Raw genomic sequence first — 25,058 nt, forward strand, 5'->3', positions numbered from 1 at the left:
AAGCCTCTTGCTTAGCCTCCCACTGTGCCTGGCTTGGCTTAATTTAGTTTTTTTTTTTTCTTTTGTTCTTTGCGGTACTGGGGATTGAACCCAGGAGAATTCTACTTCCAAGCTATAACCCCATCTCTAATTTGTAATTTTTTTTTTTTTTTTTTTTTTGGTGGTACTGGGGATGGAATCCAGGGGCATTCTACCTTTGAGCTATACCCCCAGCCCTGATTTTTATTCTTTATTTTGAAACAGGGTCTCACTAAGTTGTGGAGAGCCTCACTAAGTATCTGAGGCTGGCTGTGAACCTGTGATCCTCCTAAGTACTGGGATTACAAGCGTGTGCCACCATGCCCAGTGTAATTTAGACTTTGAGATGCGGTTTCCCCATGTTGCCCAGGATGGTCTGGAACCTGACTTAATTATTTCATAGTATTCATAAATTATAACATCACTTTGTATTCTGTACATACATACAGTAATAATTTGTTTATTAAAAAAATGACCCGCCGGGCGTGGTGGCGCACGCTTGTAATCCCCGCGCTTGGGAGGCAGAGACAGGAGGATCGTGCTGGTTTGGAGCCAGCCTCGCTGGCTTACGAGACCCTGTTTCCACATAAAAAAGTTAAAAAATAGGTCTGGGAGTGTAGCCCGTGGGAGTGTATCCCGGAGGTAGAAGGGCTTCCAGGAACCCCAGTACCACCAAAAAAAAATGACCCAACCCACCAAGCAGGCATGGTGGTGCATGCTTGTAATCCCAGCATTCAGGAGGCTGAGATAGGAGGACTGTGGTTCGAAGCCAGCCTCAGCTACTTAGTAAGGTATTTGCAACTCAGTGAGACCTTGTTTCAAAATAAAGAATAAAAAATAGGGATGGGAGCTGGACATGGTGGCACACGCTTGTTATCCCAGCGCTTGGGAGGCTGAGACAGGAGGATCGCACAGGTTCGAAGCCAGCCTCAGCTACTTAGGTTCTCAGCAACTTAGTGAGGCTCTGTTTCCAAATAAAGTATAAAATAGGTCTGGGAATGTAGCCTGGGAGTAGAAAGCCCCTGAGTTCCACCCGTAGTACCACCAAAAAAAAAAAAAATATATAGGGGTGGGGGCATAGCTCGGAGATAGAATGCCCCTGGTTTCCATTCCCAGTATCATACACACACAAAAAGAATAAAAAATAGGGTTGGGGGATGTAGCTTGGAGGTGGATTGCCCCTGGGTTTAATCCCTAGTACAAAAAAAAGGTCCAATTATCTGCTATCTGCAGAAGACTCATTGTAGGTCCCAAGACACAAACTGAAAGAAAGGGAAAAGATGCCGAGAAAGCAGAGGCAGCTATATGTAAGTAATCCAGTCACCAAAGAAAGAAAATTACCATGTGATTTTGTCAAGACCTTGGATTCTAACCAGGCGTGGTGGTGCACACTTGTAATCCCTGCACTTGGGAGGCTGAGACAGGAGGATCGCACAGGTTCGAAGCCAGCCTCAGCTACTTAGTGAGGCTCTCAGCAACTTAGTGAGACCCTGTCTCTAAATAAAATATAAAATAGATCTAGGAGTGTAGCCTGGGAGTAGAAAGCCCCTGGGTTCCACCCTCAGTACCACCAACCAACCAACCAACAAACAAAACCTTGGATTCTTGGATCCAGAGATGTAGAAATGAACTATGGAGTCAGATATGGTGGCCCATGCATGTAATCCCCGTACTTGGGAGGCTGAGACAGGATTGCAGGCTTGAGGACAGCCTCAGCAACCTACCGAGACTCTCAAATAAAAAGGGTTGGGGGTGTGGCTTGGAGATAAAATGCCCCAGGGTTCAGCCTCCATTACCACACACACACACACACACACACACACACACACACACACACACACACTGAAAATGGACCTGGAAAAGATTTAAACAGACAAAACGGTGTTAAGGACTAGTGCGAGAGCCAGAGGGAGAGAGCACGGGTGCAGGTGCCCAGGCTGGCTCCAGCAGGGAAGGTGTGGAGCAGTTAGGGTGCACACATCTCCCTTCCTGTGCCACGCGCATCTCCGGTGTGTCCTGGGGCGTGTGGGGTACTGTGCTATCAGGAAAGGCAGCTGTGGGTCACCTCAGTGACCCCCCCACTCCTGTGATTGCCTCACCACCTGGGAAAGACTGATATTTTCAGAACTGACCTTTCTGCTGGAGCTAACTTTCCCAGCGCCCATCTCCTGGGCTGTCTTACTCCAACAGCCTTGAATACTTTATGTCATGATGTCCTTAGTGACGGTGGCACACATGACTGCACTTGGCGGGCTTCATTCCCCACCCTATACAGGGCGCTGATATTGACACAAGTGTTCTCGCATGTGATATGGTGCAGTGGAAGTGATCCCTTCATTGGCGCCCCTTCTCCTGACTACCTCCCTGGCTACTTCACCCTTTAAGTCCTAAGTTTCTGGTACGGCTGGTAACCCTGTAAGGCTGAGAGCTAATTTAGCTGCCTTACTTTCCCCGAGAGGTTTTAGCCCTTGGTCCTGAGTGGTCCTGCTTTTCATCTGGGTTCCTGACTCAGTGTTACTTATGAGCACCAGGAGACTGTGGGACTCAGACAAGGTCGAGCTGGGTGGGGGAGTGGCCGGTGAGGTATTGTTTGATGGGGGTGGAGCTTCAGTTGTGTAAGATCTGGAGATGAATGACGGTGAGGGTTGTACAAAACACAAACACACTTGTGGTATTGGGGATTGAACCTAGGAGTGCTGTATCTCTGAGCTACATCCCAGCCTTTTTTTAATTTATTTTTTGTTTTGACACAGCATCTCACTAGGTTGCAGAGCATCTCACTGTTTCTGAGGCTAAATCTGCAACCATCCTGTCTCAGCCTCCCAAACCCTGGAATTATAGGCATGTGCCACTACACCCAGGTATGAATATGAATATACTTAAAAATGGTTATGATGGCCTCTGTCTCTCTCGCCCTTTTTTTTTTTTTTTTTTTTTTGGTACAGGATCAAACCCAGGGGCATTCTACCTTTGAGCTATACCATTGGCCTTTTTAATTTTATTCATTCATTTTATTTTTTACTGGGAATTGAACTCAGAGATGTTCTGTCTTTGAGCTACAACCCCAGCCCCTATTTTTTGTTTTAATAGAATCTCAGTTGCTGAGGGCCTTGCTAAATTGCTGAGGCTGGCCTTGAACTTGCGATCCTCTTGTCTTAGCCTCCCAAGTACTGGGATCACAGGCATGTGCCACCATGAATTACTTATTTTTTTTCTAAACGGCCTCACAAAGTTGCAGAGGGCCTCGCTAAGTTTCTGAGGCTAGCCGCAAACCTTCAATCCTCCTGTCTCAACCTCCCAAGTACTGGGATTATAGGCATAGGGCTGGCTAGCGTGCCTGTCTGACCCTGTACCCTTGAGTTGGGGAGCAGATAGAACTTGTCTTCAGATTTTTAACTGTAGTTCTTCTGTGTGGCATTGGCCTGCATGTGATTAGTTCAGGAGTTTTGGGTTGAGTTTAGATGCAGAATTTGGTGCATGTTTTCCTTCCTTCCTTCCCTCCCTCCCTCCCTCCCTCCCTCCCTCCCTCCCTCCCTCCCTCCTTCCTTCCTTCCTTCCCTCTTTCCTTCCTCTCTTGAGTAATATCAAGGAAGTATAAAATAAACATTGAGATATCTTTGCCTCTCAAACTGGCAAAGATTAAGAAGTCGGTCAGTGTTTACTACTGGCAAGAGTTACACTGCTAAGTCAGGTGTGGTGGCGCACACTTGTAATCCCCACGCTTGGGAGGCTGAGACGGGAGGATCGCACAGGTTCGAAGCCAGCCTCAGCTACTTAGTGAGGCTCTTAGCAACTTAGTGAGACCCTGTTTCCAAACAAAGTATAAAATAGGTCTGGGAGTATAGCCCGGAGGTAGAAAAGCCCCTGCATTCCACCCCAGTACCCAAAACAAACAAACAAAAAAGAGTTACACTGCTGGTGGGAGTAGAAGTTTTGTAGGGCCCCTGACAGTTTGTGTGTGTGTGTGTGTGTGTGTGCGTGTGTGTGTGTGTGTGTGTGTACATAATTTTGTGGTAGTAGGGTTGAACCCAGGAACATTCTACCTTGAGCTACATCTTTTTTTTTTCCAGTACTGGGGTTTGAACCCAGGGGCATTCTACCTAAGCTATACCCCCAGACCTATTTTTTATTCTTTTTTTTGGGGGGGTTAGGGATGGAACCTAGGGGCATTTGACCTCCGAGCTACACTCCCTGCCCTGTTTTTTATTGTTTCTTTTGAAATAGGGTCTCACTAAGTTGCAGAGGGCCTCACTAAGTAGCTGAGCCTCCCGAATGCTGGGATTACAAGCGTGCGCCACCACGCCTGGCTCTGTTTTTTATTCTTTCTTTCTTCTTTCTTTCTTTCTTTCTTTCTTTCTTTCTTTCTTTCTTTCTTTCTTTCTTTCTTTCTTTCTTTCTTTCTTTCTTTCTTTCTTTCCTTATTTATTTATTTTGTGGTACTGGGGATAGAACCCAGGGGCCTTCTACACTCCCAGACCTATTTTATATTTTTATTTGAAAACAGGGTCTCACTAAGGTGCTGAGAGCCTCAGTACGTAGCTAAGGCTGGCTTTGAACGTGTGCGATCCTCCTGACTCAGCCTCCTAAGTACTGGGATTACAAGCGTGCACCACCACACCTGGTTCATTCTTTATTTTGAAACAGGGTCTCACTGAGTTGCAGAGGAACTCACCATGTAGCTGAAGCTGACCTTGAACCTGCGATCCTTCTGTCTCAGCCTTCCAAATACTGGGATTACAAGTATGTGCCACTATGCCCGGCTCACCCCAGTCCTTTTTGTTTGTTTGTTTTTGTTTTTATTTTATTTTATTTATTTTTTCTGGTTCTGGGGATGGAACCCCGGGACATTCGACCCCCCAGGGGAGTGGTCTCCTCTGGGAATCACAGAGCTCTGCCTCCTAGCTTCCAGCCCTGCCCCCTGTGAGACAGTGGCTCAAACCTTTCAGGTTCCATCCCCAATACCGCAAAAAACAATAAAAAAGAAAAAACTTTATTCTATTGTAAGTATGTACCTATGGGAGTTTAAGTGTCTGGAAACTGGTGATGTGGCACATTCCTGTAGTTCTAGTGCTTGAGAGGTTGAGACAGGAGGATCACAGGGTTGAGGACAGCCTCAACAACACAGCAAGACTTTTAGCAATTTGGCGAGATCTTGTTTAAAAAAAAAAATTGCCTGGCGTGGTGGCGCACGCTTGCAATCCCAGAATTTGGGAGGCTGAGACCAGAGGATCGAGGTTCGTGGACAGCCTCAGCTACTCAGTGAGGCCCTAACCCTAACCCGGTTTCAAAATAAAGAATAAAAAATAGGGCTGGGGGTGTAGCTTGGAGGTAGAATGCCCCTGGGTTTAACCACAGTACCGCAGGAAATAAAATAAAATAAAATAAAATGGACTGGGAGTGTAGCTCAGAGGTAGAATATCCCTGGGTTTAATTCCCAGTAACCACTCACCACAAGTGTCTGTGTGAAAATCTAATCTTTTTTTTTTTTTTTTTTTTGGTGGTACTGGGGATGGAACCCTTCCAGCTCCGGGCTATACTCCCAGACCTATTTTATATTTTATTTGGAAACAGTCTCTTATGCCAGCAAGGCTGGCTTTGAACCTGCACAATCCTCCTGTCTTCACCTCCCAAGCATGGGAGTTACAAGCATGCACCACCATGGGGCATTCGACCTCCGAGCTACTCCCCCTGCCCTGTTTTTTATTCTTTATTTTGAAACGGGGTCTCACTGAGTTGCGAAGAGCCTCACTAAGTAGCTGAGGATGTCCACGAACTGCGAACTACGATCCTTGGGTCTCAGCCTCCCGAATGCTGGGATTACAAGCGTGTGTCACCACGCCTGGCTCTAATTGTTCTTTCTAAAAAAAGATTAAAGTAACCACCAAGCTGGGTGTGGTGACGCAGGCTTGTAATCCCAGCATTCGGGAGGCTGAGATTGGAGGATCGCAGGTTCCTCCTTAAGCAGTCTCAGCTGCTTAGTGAGCCTCTTAGCAACTTAGGGAGACCCTATTTCAAGATAAAGAATAAAAAATCAGGATGGGGTGTAACTCAGAAGTGTAATGCCCATGGGAACTGTACCAGTATTGGGAATGCCATCATAGGAAGATTTGAGAAATCTATGATTATTAATATATTTCAAAAGTTGGGTAAGGGGCAAATCTGTGCAAGGACTTGGTTTCTGCCTAAAAGCAAGCAACTATTCCAGTGTAAATTAACCTAGTTAAAAGCAATCAACCAGTCAATAGGAGGGGAGAACTAGGCTTTTCTCTATCTAAAGACAGATCTACATGATTGGATAAGCTAGCTAAAATGGTAGGAGGGGTCGACCTTCACGAAAGGAAACACCTTGCCACACCTGGCTGGGGGAGGTACCTTACAGGGACGTTCACTATGTCAGAATTACGTAAACAAGATGGAGGCCATGGGTATAAAAAGTCCGGTCCACGTGCTGTACCTTTGGAGTGGTGAGTTGGCCTGGGCCACCCTCCCCCCTCATGCCATTTTGGCATGGGGCTCTATTTTCTGTATTTCTTTTTAATAAACTTCTTTAAATCTTCAGCAACTGTCCAAGCTATGCATATTTATTCTTAGCTTAGGACAAGAACCCGCGGTTTTTCTGTTTTTGGTCATTTTGGGTTTTGTTATGGGTGGGGGGAAAGTGTGCCCGGGACCCTCGCAGAGGTTCCCAGGGAACAGTTTCCCCACAACCATATTCTCCCCAAACCGTAACAGGTACAATTCCCAGCAAAACACACACACACACACACACACCCCAAAATTCCTTCTGATATCACTTTAGGCCTGATGTTAAAACATTAGGGAGATAATCCACAGATTTAGGGCAAAAAGAAAGAAAGGAATGCAGTCGGGGCTGTTGGAGATTTGCAGAGTAAAAGGGATGAGGCCAGGGCAGTTGGTGGCCATGGAAACAAGGGCACCATTTTGAAGAGGCAAGACTACCTTTCCTGCTGGTGGTCAGTTTACCCTCTTGCAGTGCTGGCTTTGCGGGAAAAAGGGATCCCGGAGGCTTCCCCCAGAGCCAAAGGAAGGCCTCGAGCAGGTCCAGTGGGCATCCCTGTGTCACTTCTTAGGAGGCTTGGCCAGATTCCCCATCCCATACTTTCCCTGCCCTTCTTTCTTAATGTCAGCAAAAGAGAGCACACTTGCATCTGTTGGATATGTTTGCATATATATAAGGAAGAGTTTAAGTTTGCCTTTTTTATCTTAACTAAACATAAATTATTAAGAATTAAATTCTAATTAATATGTGATTCTACATATAAAAGGTTAAAGAATAGGCTGTGTTTTGATGAAACAATATTAAAGAACATAAAGTATTACATCTTATTGAAAAGGAATGTTTTGTCTAAATTGAAAGAGTTCAGCTGGACATGATAGTACACGCTTGTAATCCCAGTACTTGGGAGACTGAGACAGGAGGATTGCAGTTAGCAGCCACCTTAAGCTACTTAGGACCTCCATAACAGTGAGACCCTGTTGCAAAAATAAAAGAATAAAAAATAGGGCTGGAGGTATAGCTCAGAAGTAGAATGTCCCTAGGTTCCATCTACAATACCGCAAAAATAAATAAATAAATAAATAAATAAAATACATAAATGGTTTCTATAAGGATTATTTTATTTTATATTTTCTGATACTGGGGATGGAATCCAGGGGTATTCTACCTCTGAGCTATATCCCTAGCCTGATTTTATTATTTTATTTTGAAACAAGGTCTCATTAAATTAGAGGACCTAAGTTGCTGAGGCTGGCTGCAGTCCTATCTCAGCCTCCCAATACTGGGATTGCAAGCATGCTCCACCACACCCGGCAAAGGATTGTTTTAAATATAAGGAAACTCAATAAATAAAAGGAGATAATTTTTGGTATGAGGAAGGTTTAGTGAATTGCAAGTGATCTGTAAAGGATAACAAATATTATTTAAAGGGTTTTTTTTTTTTTTTTTTTTTGGTGGTACTGGGGTTCCTGGAAGCCCTTCTATCTCCGGGCTACACTCCCAGACCTATTTTTACATTTTTATTTGGAAACAGGGTCTCCTAAGCCAGCGTGCGCAGCTAGCTTCGAACCTGCGCGATCCTCCTGTTTCTGCCTCCCAAGCGCAGGGATTACAAGCGTGCGCCACCACGCCCGGCTTATTTAAAGGTTTTTCTAAAAGTCACATTTAATGATTGATTCTGTGTTTGAAGCCATTAGGTTTTCTTAAGATATTAATGTGCTCTTAGTAAAATTTTACTGAAAGTAGCCTAGAGAGCAAAATATTTGCATTTTATTAAGATCATTTCCTGTGTTCAATATATTTAAAACAATAAGGTTTTCTGCTCTTTGCCACATTTAAGAAGAACTAGTTTAAGAGAAAAGGTTTATGTTTTATCAAGATAATCTGTGTTTACTATCATTGTTAGGTCTTGGTTTCTAGGAGGGCCAAGGTTTAAGTGCCTGTGTTTTACAGTCTGTTAAATGACCAATTTGTAACTCAGGCTGAATGAACGGCTATTACTTTGGCTTACTGCAGTCAAATTTTTACTACTACTACTACTACTAATAATAAATTTACTGTAGCCAGTATTTGACTCCCTATACATCTGTGACTATAGATGTGAATATATCTGAGGGCTAAATATGCTGTGTATCTGAGGTTTATCTAAATATTTCACAGAAGCTTGTAAAGTGAAAGATGGGTGGTTTCGTGTACGTGAGGTGACCAGAAGTGATCTCTCATGCAGAGCACATCACTTCTCTCCCTTCACCTGAACAAGCGTGGTTATTGTATAAGGGAGGAAGACTGTCCATCAGATAACAGGCCTGCTTCTGATTATTAATAGTTCTCTAAACTTATAAAAGGTTCAGAGCTATTCTTTGAGTTTTGTCAGTGCTGTTAGCATATATAGACTTGTAATTATAATTATCTTACTGAGCCATGGATTCTAAATTCCACTCCAGTAGTAAAAGTTAACATATGTTAACTTCTATGCAACTGTGAAGTTATTGTTTTTTTTTTTTTTTTGTAAGCGTGGTGGTGCACGCTTGTAATCCCAGCAGTTGGGAGGCTGAGACCAAAGGATTCCAGTTTGCAGACAAACTCAGCTACTTAGGTACTTTGCAACTCAGTGAGACCCTGTTTCAAAATAAAGAATAAAAATAGGACTGGGGAGGCCAGGCGTGGTGGCGCAAGCTTGTAATCCCCACGCTTGGGAGGCTGAAACAGGAGGATTGCACAGATTCGAAGCCAGCCTTAGCTACTTGGTGAGGCTCTCAGCAACTTAATGAGACCCTGTTTCCAAATAAAATATAAAATGGGTCTGGGAGTGTAGCCTGGAGGTAGAAAGCCTCTGGGTTCCACCCCAGTACCACCAAAAAAAAAAAAAAAATAGGGCAGGGGGGTAGCTTGGAGGCAGAATGCTCCTGGGTTCCTTCCCAAGTACCACAAGAGAGAGAGAGAGAGAGAGAGAGAGAGAGAGAGAGGGAGAGAGAGAGAAGAAGAGAAGAGAAGAGAAGAGGGGAGGGGAGGGGAGGGGAGGGGAGGGGAAGGGAAGGGAAGGGAAGGGAAGGGAAGGAAGGAGGGAGGGAGGGAGGGAGAAAGAAGAGGAAGAGCTGGGCGTGGTAGTGCAGGCTTGTAATCCCTGTTCTTGAGAGGCGGAGACAGGAGATCAGACAGGTTTGAAGTCAGTTGCACTGGTTTAAGAGACCCTGTTTCCAAATAAAAGACCTAAAATAGGTCTATGAGTGTAGCCCGGAGGTAGAAGGACTTCTAGGAACCCCAATACCACCAAAAAAATAAAAAAATTAAAAAAAGAAAGAAAGAAAAAGACTACATAATTTACATTATAGTGTGTGTGTGTGTGTGTGTGTGTGTGTGTGTGTGTGTGTGTGTTACTGGAGATTTAACCTAGAGGCATTCTATCTTTGAGTTACATCCCAGTCCTATTTTTTATTTCTTATTTTTTGAAACAGGGTCTCACTAAGTTGTGGAGGGCCTTACTATGTAGCCAAAACTAGCTGAAAACTTATGATCCTCTTGTCTCAGCCTACTAAGTACCAGAACAAGTAAGTGCCACCACACCCAGCTTACATTATAATTTACAATGGTACTTCTGTTTTTATCTATCATCTATCTATATTTATTTTTTAGTACTGGGGATGGAACCCAGGGCATTCTATCTCCAAGCTACACCCCCTGCCCTATTTTTTAATTCTTTATTTTGAAACAGGGTCTCACTGAGTTGCAAAGGGCCTCACTAAGTAGCTGAGGCTGTCCTCGAACCGTGATCCTCCTGAATGCTGGCATTACAAGCATGCGCCACCAGCGTTACTTCTATTTTTAGACTCACAGAAGAGACGTCCTCTGAGGTTTTGTAGGTGCAGGACCAACAGACACCTACAGGAGAAACAAGACACTTGGCTTATAGATGGCTCTGCCCGGTATGTAAAAACAGAAGGCACAGAGCAGTGGGTAATCATAATAATAAGCAAAGTGATAGTAGTTGGTATGCTAAACTGCGTGTTGTGTTTTAGGCTTTGTGCCAAGTGACCTTTTTACGGTGTTTTACATACATATCTATATGCTGACTTATGGTCTGTTACGTATGGATTGGCACCTGGCTTCCAATTTGAAATGCTAATTATTAGATGGTCCAAGGTAAAGAGTTGGAAAAATTATGGCAATATATCTGCGTTATTGTGCAATGCACTAACATGTCAGCTTCCCCCGTAGATGCTCACTGCAACTGCATTACCATCGAAAACCAGACGAATAGTTTTGTTGCCCAGCAAACCAAAATAACCAGGCATATAAATTTTGATCAGCAGCTCTGATGACAGGCTTGACACAATGGGCACAGCAAAACCTTCAGGCACAAAGGAGAAATATATGACATCAGCACCCAGAGGAGAACCAGGTGTTAGGCTTAGGAAACAGATTGCTGTAGGATTTGAATCGATTATTTTAGTGGTCAACAGTCAATACAAATGTAGAATGGATTAATATGTATATTACAATTGGCAGATATTTGTCAGCTATTCCCAAGATGCCATCAAGGGAACAACTGGGTGCCACCATCAGGATGACCTGGGAAAATCATTTAATTCTTTTTGTGTGTGTGTGTGTGGTACTGGGGATGGAGCCCAGGGGCATTCTACCTCCGAGCTACATGTCTGGCCCTAGTTTTTAGTCTCTTTATTTTTTGAAACAGGGTCTCACTGAGTTGCAAAGGGCCTCACCAACTAGCTAAGGCTGTCCACGAACTGCAGTCCTCAAGTCTCAGCCTCCCAAATGCTGGGATTACAAGCGTGCGCCCCCACGCCTGGCTAAATCATTTAGTTCTTGATATGAATTAGCTGCGAATGCTGGAGTTGATTATACTCTTTTCAATTTAATGGAACAGTGGTTTGGAAAATGGAAAGGAATAGTGACATCAGTTCTAATATCCCTGATTATAATATTTGGAGTAATGACCCTAGTAGTATGACATGTACGCCCCTGAGTTAGGGCCTAATCCAGGGGATAACAGGGACAGCTCTCAGATAAAATCTCTTCTTGTTAAATACCTTGAGAGCCAGGCATGCTGGCGCACACTTGTAATCCCAGTATTTGGGAGGCCGAGAGAAGAGAATCGCAGGTTTGTGGCCAGACTCAGCAACTTATGAAGCCATCTGCAACTTAGTGAGACCCTGTTTCAAAATAAAAAATAAAATAGGGCTGAGGGTGTAGCTCAGAGGTAGAATGCCCCTGGGTTCAACACACACACACACACACACACACACACACACACACACACCCCAAAACCTAAAAGCCAAAGCCAAACAAAAACATAAAAAGGGATAAAGGGATGGGGATATAGCTTGGAGGTGAATGCCCCTGAGTTCAATCCCAATCCCACCTGCCAAAAAAAAAAGTAAAATTGCTTTGCTGAGCCCTCTCCTTTTCTTTCTCTCTCTCTTTCTTTCTTTTTCTTCTTTCTTTCTTTCTTTCTTTCTTTCTTTCTTTCTTTCTTTCTTTCTTTCTTTCTCTTTCTTTCTTTCTTTCTTCCTCTCTCTCTCTTTCTTTTTTTTTTCTTTTTGCAGGCCTAGGTCTAAGGATGAAACCCAGGGACATTCGACCTCCGAGCTACACCCCTGCCCTATTTTTTGCTCTTTATTTGAAATTGGGTCTCACTAAGTTGCAGAGGGCCTCACCAGGTAGCTGAGGCTTCAGCGAACTATGATCTTCCGGTCTCCGCCTCCCAAATGCTGGGATTACAAGTGTGCGACGCCATGCCCCCAGCTCTGAGCCATTTTTGAATGTGGTTCTTTTCTTGCAATGCTATGTATATTTATTTCTAACATCTGGAAGGATTTTTGCCTAATTTCTTACAAGAACTACCCCTGGGGCTAGATAAAAGGAAATTCTGGTTTTAAAAATTCTCTTTTCAGCCAGGCTTCAACCCTGGGTTCCATTCCAGTACTGCCAACAAAAGAAAAATTTTTTTTTCTGAGTTGGGCATGGTAGTAAATACCTGTAATTCCAGTACTTGGGAGGCCAAGACAGGAGGATCACAGTTTTTAGGACAGCTGCAGCAACTTAATGAGGCCCTCATCAAGTTAGCAAGACCCTGTTTCAAAATAAAAATAAAAAGGTTTGGGCTCAAACCTTTGGGCTCAAATGTAGCTCAGAGATAGAATGCTCCTGAGTTCAATCCTTAGTACCTCCCTAAATAATTACCCTCTGTATTTTCTTTAACTGAAATCACATTACTTTTATGTTTAAGACCTGCCCTGCCCCTGATGTTCGCAGTTGGCCTTAGCTGATGGAAGTACCTGTATGTCTCATCTTGGAAAAACCAAGAAGGGATGCAGCCACTGCTGTGCACCTGGCCAGGGTCCTCACCTCCTGGGGCTGGTTCAGCACACTGCAGTGACATTCCTGGACGGACCATAGCAGACACTCATCTGCAATCAGGAGACAAATTATTAATGTCCACATTTGAGAACCCTAAATGTGATGGGGAATAAGAGTTGCCCTCCTCACAATTCCCTGGCTTGCAATGAGTGGGGACAGGCACCTCTCTGCTCTGGGGTGGCAGCTCTGCAGAGCTCGTGGTTTCAGATGTGGGCGGCCCGTGTCAGCCTGCCGAGGCTCACGTCACTGCCTGCCACAGTTATCGCCTAGATCAGGTGAGGGGCTTTGCCGCACACCAGGGACGGTCAGCAGCAAGTCACCTCCAGGCTGGGGTGCCTGAGACTCTCGATGGCCCTGGGCAGATGCATTTGGGATGGTGAGTCTGTTCTGGGCTTCCCAACCTCTCACGTCATTGTGAACTTCAGAAGGCAGACAACAGTGGCTCTCTGTCCCTGGGCCCAGGGAACTGCCAAGGGGAAGTGTGGCTTTGGGAGCACTGCCCTAGTTTTACCTCCTCTGTGTCCTGGCCTTCGGCATCTGTCTCAGAGATAGTGGAATTTGCAGCTAACCATAGAATTACAAACTGCAGTTTCCAGGCCTGTAGGGGTCATGGGTACAGCTGGGGTCAGTGTGTCCATGCTCCCACCAGACAGAGGGAAGGACGAGTATGTCAGGCAGCATTTCTAATCATGGAAGAGACTTCTTCCTCAATGGCTGAGCTGCCCTTGGTGGGGACAAGAGCCCATGGGTGTTGTTGGCCTAGGTGGACTCAGCTGTGGGCAGAGTGCGTGGGGTAGAGCTGAGGCCTGAGGGCTGGTGAAGCCCCCAAGCCAGGAGCTTTGGGAGCTTCAGGGCAGAAGAGGTAGACAGCAGGTGTGGCTGAGATTCCACAAGAAGGTCAACTCAGCCAAGCAGGGGAGAGGAAGGAGAGTATTTTGTTTAGGAAGCAATATCTTGTTCATTTCTTGGGGGCTCTGGGCTAGTTTGTTCTCTTGAGGGGCTTGAGGATATGGGGCCTCCCTGCCCCCAACTCATTCTTCCTGTAAGGCCTTCTATTTTTTTTTTTTTGTTGTTGTTGTTGTTGCAGTACTGAGGATGGAACCCAGGGACATTCTACCTCCGAGCTACACCTCCAGCCCTATTTTTTATTCTTTATTTTGAAATAGGGTATCACTCAGTTACAGAGGCCTCTGTAGCTGAGGCTGGCCACAAACCTGTGATCCTCCTGTCTCAGCCTTCCAAGTACTGGGATTACTAAGGCTTCCTATTCTGAGCTTACCCTCTGGTCAGAGAGCTTGCCCTTATGAGGCCAAGAGTGCGAATTCTCTTAGTGCCACCTCAAGTGATGTTCCAGAGCCCCCCTCTGTGGTGATGAGGTATAGACATCACCAGAGGCAAGGGTGGCCACTTTAGGGAGTTGGAGGAGGATTATTTTAGGAAGCTGAGCAGGTGCAGGAGATGCAGTAAATGAGGAGCTGATCCTATCCAGTATAGCACAGCAGAGAGCTTTGCCCTGCAGTGGACTGCCCGGGGCCACCGTCTCTGCACCTTCTCATCTGCTGTCATCTCTCTCCTGCCTGGCTGGCCCACCCTGTCCCTCCTGCTCTGTTGGTCCCCAGCTTTGTCAGCACCACCACAGGGAGCCGTGACCCCATACACCTGTGTCCTCACACACCATGTCCTCACACACAGCATCCATAGTGCCGTGTCAGGGGAGGCCCCACCCCTTCGTGTGTTCTGGTATGGGCCTGGGTCTCGCTCCCATTTCCAGCCCCATTTCCTGGTTCGTAACAGAGCGTCAGGTACAGGCAGCACCCATGTGCTCCAGGTCCAGCTCCTAGGAAGCCGGTCTGCCTACCTTTACTTCCAGCAGAGAGAAAGTGATGTAGGATAAAGGTTCATTTTTTTATTGGTACTGGAGATTGCACCCAGGGGCATTCTATCTCTGCTACAACCCCCAGCCCTTATTTTGAAGGAAAGTCTCACTAGGTTGCTGAGTCTTGCTACATTGCTGAGGCTGTCCTAGAACCTGTCATCCTCCTGTCTCAGCCTCCCAGGGTTCATTTAAGTCTGAACAGTGACCTCCATCCATCTGCCTTCATGTCTTCCAGCTTCATGAGTGGGTGGAGAAGAAAGGGTATCTCATATGTCATTTCAGTAACATAAAGTAGGGCTGAGGTGTGGCTCAGTGTACAGCACTCACCTGGTTTTGCAAGACTCTGGGTTCATTCCCAGTGCTGTGTGCATGCACACACAAATATACAGGTATAGAATAGGTTCTGTGTGGCAGTAAGTGGATATAGTCACTGGCCCCAAGTGAAGCCTATCCAGAGCATCTTTCAAGGCACCAAGAGCCCAGAGCTGCCTGGCCAGCCCCCATGGAGGCGCTCTGTGCTGGCTGAGATGAGTACTGGGGCCTGAAGGCCAAGGAGGGCGAGCCCGTGATTTGGCCAGCCCTCCCCAACGCCTAACATCTCTCCTAGGACCAGGGAGCACACAGGTGCTGACTGTGCCTGTCCTGCCTGCCCGGCCTAGGGGCTGCCTGCCTCAGTAACGTCATGTCTTCTGCCTGAGGTGCCAGAGGAGAGAGAGGCTGGTGGTGCCCTGGGGAGCAGGGGCAGCCTTCCATCTTGGGCCTCAGGCCATTCTTGAAGCATTTGTGATGTCCTCTGATGCCTGTGCTGATGGGAGTCATGAATTGCCCAGGCAGCTTGCACTCTGCTCCCCAGCTACAAGGTTGGAAAGTCCTGTGTCAAGGACCAGCAAGGACCTTCTCCCAGACGGCCAAGGTGCCCCTGGCTGTACCCAGCTGTCTGCTGTTCCCTGGGCTGTCTTGCCTGCTGCCCTCTGTCCAGGCTAGAGAGGGGGCCTGCTGAGTGGGAGCCACCCCACCTTGCTCTCAAGTCACCGGCTCCTGGGTCAGCCTGTGGTTGGGCTGGGTGGGTTCTGTACATCTGCTTACCAGCTGGGGCAGGGTCGCCACGGGGTCTGGGTGGCTGCTGTGCTGAGCTCTCGCATTCTGCCTTCACACACCTTGAGAGTGGGCTGGCAGTCCCATTCCACCTTGCCAGGAACTACGCGGGAGTGGACAGAACCTGCCTTGGAGAGCTGGTCTTTCACGCTGCCGCTAGCATTGCTCTGTGTCAGGGAAGGATGAGGTCTTAACAGGGGTCTGTCCTGGGTGCGTGAACTGGCCGCTTGGGTGTGTGGGTTGGAGTGGGGCCTGCTGACGTGTCTCCTGCAGGGTGAGCTGCTGTGGTCGGGCACGTCTCTGCTGCTTTTCTCCTTATCACTAATCAGGCTTGTGTAACCAGGCTGGCCCTGCTTCCTGCTTAGGGGCGATCAGTGAGCCATCTGTAGCAGCAAATGGGGTGCCTGGGTGTCAGCAGCTTCCCCACAGCCAGGCACTTCCTGATGCCCACCCCTGGTCTGTAGCTAACCTCAAGCTCCCTGAGGAACCTGGCGCTCAGGGCCTTACCCTTTGCAGGAACCTGGGCACAGGCGTGAGAGGCACTTTAGGAAGTGCTGTCTGTTGCAGGAACACCTGCTGCCATCCTTGTCCATGTTCCTGGGGCTGAGCCTGGATCGTTAAGGCTGCAAAAGGAAGCAGGGATGTCCAGAAACCAGCTGTGACCCTGAGCAAGGCCTTCCCACCCTGGGGATATGCTTCTGTGCCGCAGCTGGGGCACCCTTTCACAAAGCTATTGTCAGAACACAGGTAGAAAGTGCAGGTTCCTATGGGTATGCTGGTGCACACTTGTAATCCCAGTACTTTGGAGGCTGAGACAGGAGGATTGCAGGTTTGTGGCCAGCCTCTGTTACTTAGTGAGCCCTTCTGCAACTTAGACCCTGTTTCAAAACAAAGAATAAAAAATAGGGCTGGGGATATAGTTTGGTGACAGAATGACCCGGACTCAATCCCCAGTACCACATAAAAGAAAGAAGGAAAAAGAAAGAAAGGAAGATAAAAAGGAAGATAGGAAGAAAGAAAAGAAGAAAGAAGAAAGAAAGAAAGAGAGAAAGAAAGGGCAGGCGGGTCCAAGTCGGCACAGGTGCAACTCGCAGGAGCTCAGTGACTCTGACCTGTGGTGGTAGTTGGTAATAACCAGTTTCCCCAGGCCTGACTGTCCTCCAGCACACAGGGCGTGGCTGGCAGAGGAGGCTGGTCTCAGGCAGAGGCCTTCTAGTCAGACATGGAGACAGCTGTGAGAGTCCAGGACCCAGCAGACCTGAGCCCGAGGTGCGTCTTGCACACTAAAGCCACACGTCTTTGGTTGGGTCAAGTGGCCTTTCTGAACTTCAGCTTTTTATCAGTGAAGCTTGGACAGAGGTGCCTGTCTCTTTTGGGACATGGTGAGGCATAGGTGGTGTCCACTTTGAGCTTCTGCTAGGCAGGGTGTCATGGGAGCACCCCTCGCAGATGAGGGTGTCTAGCACAGTCTCCTCAGTCCAGTCCCTTGCAGATTGGACCTTGGGGAGTGATATCCTGATTCGAGACCTGGGCACCTGGCTCCTGCTCTGCACCTGCGTCTGCTGGGGAGTCTCTGTTCCAGAGGGGCCAGGAGGTGAGGGCTGAGCACTGGTGTTGGTGAGGTGGCTGGGTTGAGAGCTATGGGGTGGGGTGGGGACAGGGTTGTCCTGTGTTGAGCCCTAGCCCAGGTCCAACCAAAACTAGTTTTCCCACGCTCCCCATTTTGGGCCTGACTTGCCTGTGCACCATGGACCAAGCCTCCCAGGCCTCTCAGCCCTGCCTTCGACAAGTTATCCTTAATCTCTGGAGACTGCCTTGTGGGGTTCAGCTGTCAGATCCTCCCCTGCCCCTGACTCGGCTCTGCCCCACAGAACCCATCAGGGGCTCCCCATGGTACTTACTCACAGGACCAAGGGCTGGAACTTTCACCTGCCACAACAACAATATCCTCAGGATCGACTGCCACTGGTCTGCCCCAGAGTTGGGCCAGGGCTCTGCCCCCTGGCTCCTCTTCACCAGGTGAGGATGGAGGGTGGGAGCGTGAAGGCCCCGTGGGCAGCATGCTCTGGCACTGAAACACAGCCTTTCCAGCAACCAGGCACCGGGCGTGAAGCACAGGTGCGCCTTTCAGGGCAGTCAGTGCACTGTGCTGCTGCCCCCCGAGGAGGTGCTCTTGCCGTCTGACAACTTCACCATCACGCTCCACCGCTGTGTCTCGGGGAAGGAACAGGTCAGCCTGGTGGACCCACAGTACCTGCCCCGGAGACATGGTGAGCAGGGACGCCTTGCCAGGAGCAGTTGTGCTGCTTGGTGAGGAGGCAGGGCCATTGGTCCATGATCCCCATGGTCCTGAGAGTTCTTGCCAAGAGAGACCCAGGGCTAGGAGCAGGCTGGACCCCAGAGATGGAGGGCCAAGTGAGTGCAGGGCCAGCTGGTGCAGGGACTGTGCTTGGGCTTCTGTCGCTAGAAATGCACTTCAGTCGTAGCAGGAGGGGCTGCAGCAGCAGGTTGTGAGGGAATGGGAGGCCAGGATTTGGAAGACATCCCACTGCAGGGGCAGGAGGAAGCCCTTGCTGTTCTGCCCCCCAGTCTCAGTGAGGCCCCTCGCTGACCTGGCCCTTTGGTATTCTTTTAGGTCCCCAGGTCTGAGTGTGCTAGTGGACACGCCCCCTGTGTGGGGCTTCGGGCTCACACAGCCTCACTCTGTTTCAGTTAAGCTGGACCCTCCCTCTGACTTGCAGAGCAACGTCAGCTCTGGCTCCTGTGTCCTGACCTGGAGCATTAGTCTTGAAATGGAGCCAATGACCCCAGTTCTCAGCTATGAGCTGGCCTTCAAGAAGCAGGAGGAGGCTTGGGAGGTAACTCTGGTTGGCTTCCCTGGGAGTGGCTAGGGTGGATCATGAGGGGGGAAGGACCAGAGCCAGGTGTGTGTATACGTGTGAGCGTGTGTAAGCATGCCTGTGCATGTTTGTATATGTGTTAATGTGTGCATGTACACGTATGCCTGCACCTTGTGTTTATATGTGTGTGTGTGTGCACGGGGTGCCCTGTGATACTGTGCATGCAGTTGTGACAAGTGAAAGTGCCTGATTACATACGTGTGTAAGTTCATGTGTGAACAGGTGTGTCTGTGTGAGTGTGGATGTGATGTACACTTTATGCACGTGTTCGCATTCTCAAGGCTTGGCCACAGCTCAGCCTGTGAACCTCCACAGCAGGCTCGGCTCAAGGACTCCATCATTGGCGTGACCTGGCTGGTTCTTGAAGGCATCGAGCTGGACCCTGGCTCCACCTACGAGGCCCGGCTGCGCATCCAGATGGACATGCTGGAGGATGACGTGGCGGAGGAAGAACGTTACGAGGGCCAGTGGAGCGAGTGGAGCCAGCCCGTGCGCTTTTCTTCTCCTCAGCGACCAAGTGGGTGCTGATGGAGGCTGCGCTTCTACAGACATGGCCCCTCTCCTTTCTACCTTTCATCCCCTGGAGTCTGGGATGTGTAATGGGGACACAGAGGCCTTTGCCTCCCTAGGAACCTGTGTTTAGTATCTACTGCTAGGAGTGCACTGAGGCTTCTCTCCAGGCTGGCGCCTCTGTCTGGAGCTAGACAGTCTCCTCAGCAAGGCTTGGGCTGACCCTGGTGCACAGCAGTGCTGGGAAGGCTCCTAGAACTGACCACCAGCCATACAGCAGATGCCAAGGGTGAGGCCCAGAGTGAGGTTCACCCCAGGGACTTCAGCAGGCCAGACATAAGTCTCCAAGGCCCACCCCAATCTCTTTCCTTTTTGGCACAGGGCACTACTGGGGCCCCTCTGCTCTGTGGGCAGGGGAAACGTCCGGGCACTAAGGCTGCTCATAGTCCTGGGCCTTTCCCACCCACAGGCTCTCTGATCCCACCCTGGGGATGGCCAGACAGGACCCTTATTGCTGTGTCTATCTTCCTCCTACTGACTGGCCTGGCTTACATCTTGTTCAAGCTGTCACACAGGTAGGGAGCCAATGTGTGTACATGTGAACATATGTATGCAGTTGTATTAGCGTGTGCATGAATCAATGTAAGTGTGTCTGAATGTACCTGTGCATGAATTAGTGTGTTAGAGTGTAGGTTAGTGTCTTAGTGTGTGCATGAGTTTGTGTATTGGCATGTGTGTTAGTGTGTGGGTGTGTATGGGAGTGCATGTGTATATATATATATCTTAGTGTGTGCATGTGCTAGTGCATGTACGTGAATGTCTTATGTGTGAATGTGTCTCAGTCAGCATCCTCACTGCTATTATCCAAACAACTGACCACACAAGTCAGAGGAAGGAAGATTTATTTGCTCACAGTGTTTGGAAATCTCAGATTCAGTCCATGTGAGGCGAGGTCTGTGGATCTCAGACAAGCCCCTGTGTCTTGGTGGTGGGCAGCAGAGAGAGGGAGAGAACGGGATTTGCTCTCTCATTTTGGAGGCCAAAAGCAGGAGAGGCAGCACGCAAAGGGACTCAAAGACAGAAGCAGGGCTCCCAAGGCCACACCCCGGGACCCACCTTCCCCAGTCACCCACCTCCTCCATTGCTGCCCCGTGAGTCCAAGTGGATGTACACACTGATGACTTAATTAATCAACTCTGAGCATAAATTCACGAGCTCTTCAGGGAACAATCTCTATCTCACAGTGTTAATGTATGCTCCTGAGCCTTAGTGTGTACATGTGTTAGTGTGTGTCTGAATGTATTAGTCCAGGCATGTGTTAATGTGAGTGTGATTATGTTAGTGGGTGCATGTTAGTGTGTGAGCATGTGTGTGCATGTCGGTGTTTTAGTGTATGCATATGTTAGTGTGTGTGCATGAATTAGTATGTGTTGTATGTGTGTGCATGTGCCCGTATGTATGTGTGAGTATACATGTGAGTGTATTAATGTCTTAGTGTGTGTATGCTAGTATATGTGCATGCATGAATGTGTTAGTGTGTACATGTTAGTGTGTATACACATGTGAGTCTCAGTGTGTGTATGTGAGTGTGCATGTGTCTTTGTGTATATATGTTAGTATAATCATATGCATGTGAGTGTATGTGTGTGAGTGTATCAGTTTGTGTGTGTGTAGGTATGTGGTGTTTGAACATAGAGGGCCACCCCGCATGCTTCTCTCCCCTCTCCACTGTCTGGTCCTGGGTGAAGTAGGACTTTCAAGCCTCTATACTGAGTCAACAGGGGTGTTCTTTCCAAGTTGTCAGGGGAGTGAGTAGAAGGGGATGCTGTGGCAAAGGCTGAACATGGGGAGCTTGGTTTCCACCAACTGTGTAGGACCAGCGTCACAGGACTCAGGCACTCCAGGCCCTTGCCTCCTGGCCCTGGGGGTGTTTGCTGATCTGCTCATCTTTTCAACATTGTATGAAGATGCCGCTTTATGGGCTCCTCAGGATCCTGTTTTCAGCCCTATGATGACTCAGAGAACAAGCGGGGCAAGGGCCTTCCTTAGACAAGCCCCATGTCCTATGGGCCACACATCAGGTTACAGGGTCACAGGAGCCATATCTGGGAGTGAGTCCTGGAGGAGACTATCCAGTGTGGACAAGCAGTAGAGGGTGAGAAGGGGTAAACAAAGAGTGTGGGGGTGTGGGGAGGAGTGCTGGCAGAGCAGGTTGGTGAGGTCAGCTTAGCTCTGTGGGGTTGGAGGCCAGCGAGAGGTTCCTGGGCAGGCAGGTTGATGCTCAGAGTGCCATGGGTGGGCCCAGGAGCCGGGCCCGTCTGCTCATACAGCTTCTGAAGCCGCTGGCTCTCTGAGGCCTGGGGATGTGCTGGTCACTTCTAGGCCCCAACCACCATCACAGTGTGCCCTGTAAGGCATGTATAATGCCTTGGCAAAATAAATCAGTTCTGTGGGGCATTAGCAGGGCCACAGCCAGTTGGGTCCTATTTTGAGGGAAGGTTTGTCCAAAGAATTTTTTTTATTTGTTTCTTTTTGTGTGTGTGGTACTAGGGATAGAACCCAGGGGCATTTTATCTCTGAGCTATACCCTCAGCCCTATTTTAAAATTTATTTTATTATTTTATTATTTATTTATTTATTATGTTACTAGGGGTAGAACCCAGGGGCTTTCTACCTCCGGGCTATACTCCCAGACCTATTTTATATTTTATTTGGAAACAGGGTCTCACTAAGTTGCTGAGAGCCTCACTAAGTAGCTGAGGCTGGCTTTGAACTTGTGCAATCCTCCTGTCTCAGCCTCCCAAGTACTGAGATTACAGGCATTTGCCACCATGCCTGGCTTATTCTCTTTATTCTTTTTTTTTGGTGGTGGTGGTAGTGGTGCTTGGGTTCCTGGAAACCCTTCTACCTCTGGGCTACACTCCCAGACCTATTTTTATATTTTTATTTGGAAACAGGGCCTCTTAAGTCAGCGTACTGGCTTTGAACCTGTGCGATCCTCCTGTCTCTGCCTCCCAAGCACGGGGATGACAAGCGTGCGCCACCACGCCCAGCTAATTCTCTTTATTCTGAAACAGGGTCTCACTGAGTTGCAACGAGCCTCACTGAGTAGTAACTAAGGCTGTCCGCGAACCACGATTCCCCTGTCTCAGCCTTCCAAATGCTGGGATTACAAATGTGCACCACCACGCCTGGCTATTTGTTCATTTTTGAGACAAGGTCTTGTTATGTTGCCCAGGCTAATCTCAAATTCCTGGACCTGATTCTCTTGTCTCCTGAGTAGCTGGAACTACAGATATGTACCACCATGTCCACTCCTCTAAGGACAGGTCTGGATACAGCAAGAGGCAGCCTAGATGAAGTGGGCTTGAACCTGCTGGTTGGAGGAGAGCTCAGGCCCCCACGGAGACCTCTGCTTTTCTTGAGTGTGGCCTTGGGAGGAGGATCTCTGTAAGGCTCTGACTGTCCCCCCTTGGCCTCAGGGTGAAGAGAACCTTCTACCAGCATGTGCCTTCACCAGCGGTGTTCTTCCAGCCCCTGTACATCGTGCACAACGGAGACTTCCAGGTGTGTGCAGAGGACACAGCATGGCCTGGGGCAGATGTGTCCCAGAGGTCTTTTCTGTGCAGAGTGTGGGCTTGGATGGGGGTTGGGAGCAAGCATGGGGCCTTTGTCAGTTCTCAGCCTTTTTTTGTATACATAGTGGGTTAGATTTTTATCCACTGTGTCTCAAATGGGCAAACATCTAGCTGTATTTTCCAAAGTGGATTTATTTTTGTTCCTCGGTGTTCAGTCTATTCTTTAGGAAAAACTGTAAAATATTTCCTGACTCATCTCTCTCCTCTGCTCTGCTGCTGAGCTCCTTTCAGTGTCTCTGATTTCCTGCTTAGATTTGAGTTCCTCCATGGGGTCTGGATTAGGCTGATCCTGCTCTTCCCCAGGGCCTCTGCTCTTGGTGTCCCAGGGCCTCCCTCCACCTGGGTCAGGGATATCCCCTCCAGAAGGTGCCACCAACTTATTATTCAGAAAAAATTATTTCCCTCTTAATGGGAAGTCCAGTTTTCACGATTGTTGTCCAAAAGCATAATGTGAAGCTCAAAACTGATCACTTGGCTCCTGTGGGTGTCCAGAGCTGGCAGCTGAGGACAAGCTGAGCACTTGGCTCCTAAGCCCACCCTTCCCCAGAGCAGTGGATGTGAGGACAAGCTGAGCGGGCAAGGGCTTGAGGCCCCTGGGCTGTGCCATTTGGTTGCGGGCACTGTGTTCAAGGGAACAGTGCAGCGACAGAGGGCGGTGTGGGGTGCATCGGAGCAGGCACCCAGCCTCTCTACAGAAAGAGCGACTGCCAGAAGTTATGCAGACCTCGGGTGGCTGGTGTTGTGGGTCAGCACTGGAGGGAGCAGCGCAGTGGTGAGGGTGTGGTGTGTGTGAGGCATCTGGTGGAGGCTCCTGTTCCCATGGAAGGCGCAGCTTCCTTTCAGAGGTGGGGCCTCCTAAGCTCCACGGAGGGTCCCGGCTGTGTCTCCTGTCTCATGTGTGTAGTGGTGTTTAGGTTGGGGCTGCCAGTCTCTGTGGGTTCTGGAAGGGCCTGGGCAGCATGATGTCAAGGATTCGCTTGGAAACACCTGTCACTGTCTGTACCCTGGCTGAGGCTGATGTGGCATGGGGCCCAGGGCTTGGGCAGCTCTGAGGGGCCTGGGAAGACTTAGGATCCTGTGCTTAGGCCAGGCTAGCATGTGGGAGGAAGATAGAATGCTCTGGCCCAGGTGCTGCTTCCTCTGGGTGAGGGTGGCAGGAGAGCTTCCTGGAGGAGAGAGGCTGGGCGCCCGAGGCCAGGCTGCTGCCCCTAGAGAGATCTCTGAGCCTGCTGTCTGAGCTCCTCCTTTCTCCCTGGGCTCTGTTCCAGACCTGGATAGGGGCCCACAGGGCTGGTCCACAGCTGACCCAGGACTGCGTCAATACCCCACAAGAAGCCTTGGAGTCCACTATCACACTGCTTACCTATGGTCCTGCACAGCCCTGGCAAGCTTCCAACCTGGAGGAGGAGGAAGGTACTGTCCTTGGCCTCCCAGGGTCCCTGAGCTCAAAAGATGTGCTGCTTACAGGATGTGTGGAGTTGGCAGAACTGCCATCTGCCTACCTGCCACAGGAGGACTGGGCCCTCATGTGCCCCACCAGGCTGGCCCCTGCAGACTCAGAGGGCAGAGACAGCGACTACTGTGCCGTGGGCTGCTATGGGAGGTGCGTCCCCTCCGCTCTCCCAGGAAGCGTGCAGAGTCCTGGGCCCATCCCAGCCTCAGCCTGTGACCTTTCCTGCAACCAGGGGGGCATGGAGTCCCAGCAAGGAGGGGGCTGGTCGCAGTCAGAAGCAGGGGCTGCGTGAGGACCTCCAGAGCACCTGGTTCCCTCACATCCTGAGCAGGTGTGGGGCTCAGTTCTGAAAGTTCTAGAACCCTGACTCGAGCCAGCAGCTTCATGTCCGTTTTGGGGAGAATGAACTAAAGGCACTGGAGCTGACCCTTGGCTGGGACTGGGCCTCCTGAGAAGGTGCACTCGTCTGCATGGAGCAGGAGGCTCCTCCCTACCTTTTCCAATCAGCCCTTGTGAGGAGGGCTGACAGCTGCCTCCCCGAGGTAAAGCCACCAGCCCATTCTGTCCTGACCCCTCCAAAGGGCCAGCCCGGGTCCACTGATCAAAGTTGAGGTGCTGTGCCCAGCTGGAGCATTCTCTTTTGCACCTTCCTGAGGCATCTTCCCTATGGAGA

General features: G+C 49.0%; 1 protein-coding gene across 1 annotated transcript; it reads left to right on the top strand.

Annotated features, from left to right (window-relative positions):
- Positions 1-17,106: 17,106 nt before the first annotated feature.
- On the top strand, positions 17,107-24,677 carry IL9R (interleukin 9 receptor; the record flags this gene model as incomplete). The annotated part of the gene is made up of 9 exons (XM_080704040.1): positions 17,107-17,153; positions 17,309-17,478; positions 17,756-17,903; positions 17,976-18,154; positions 18,597-18,742; positions 19,100-19,301; positions 19,764-19,869; positions 22,777-22,861; positions 24,201-24,677. The coding sequence occupies 9 exons, from the start codon at positions 17,107-17,109 to the stop codon at positions 24,675-24,677; spliced, it is 1,560 nt and encodes a 519-aa protein (XP_080560166.1).
- Positions 24,678-25,058: the final 381 nt, after the last annotated feature.

This window comes from Muscardinus avellanarius, assembly GCF_963383645.1.
Source record: "Muscardinus avellanarius genome assembly, chromosome: 10".
In the NCBI taxonomy this organism is placed as follows: Eukaryota; Metazoa; Chordata; class Mammalia; order Rodentia; family Gliridae; genus Muscardinus; species Muscardinus avellanarius.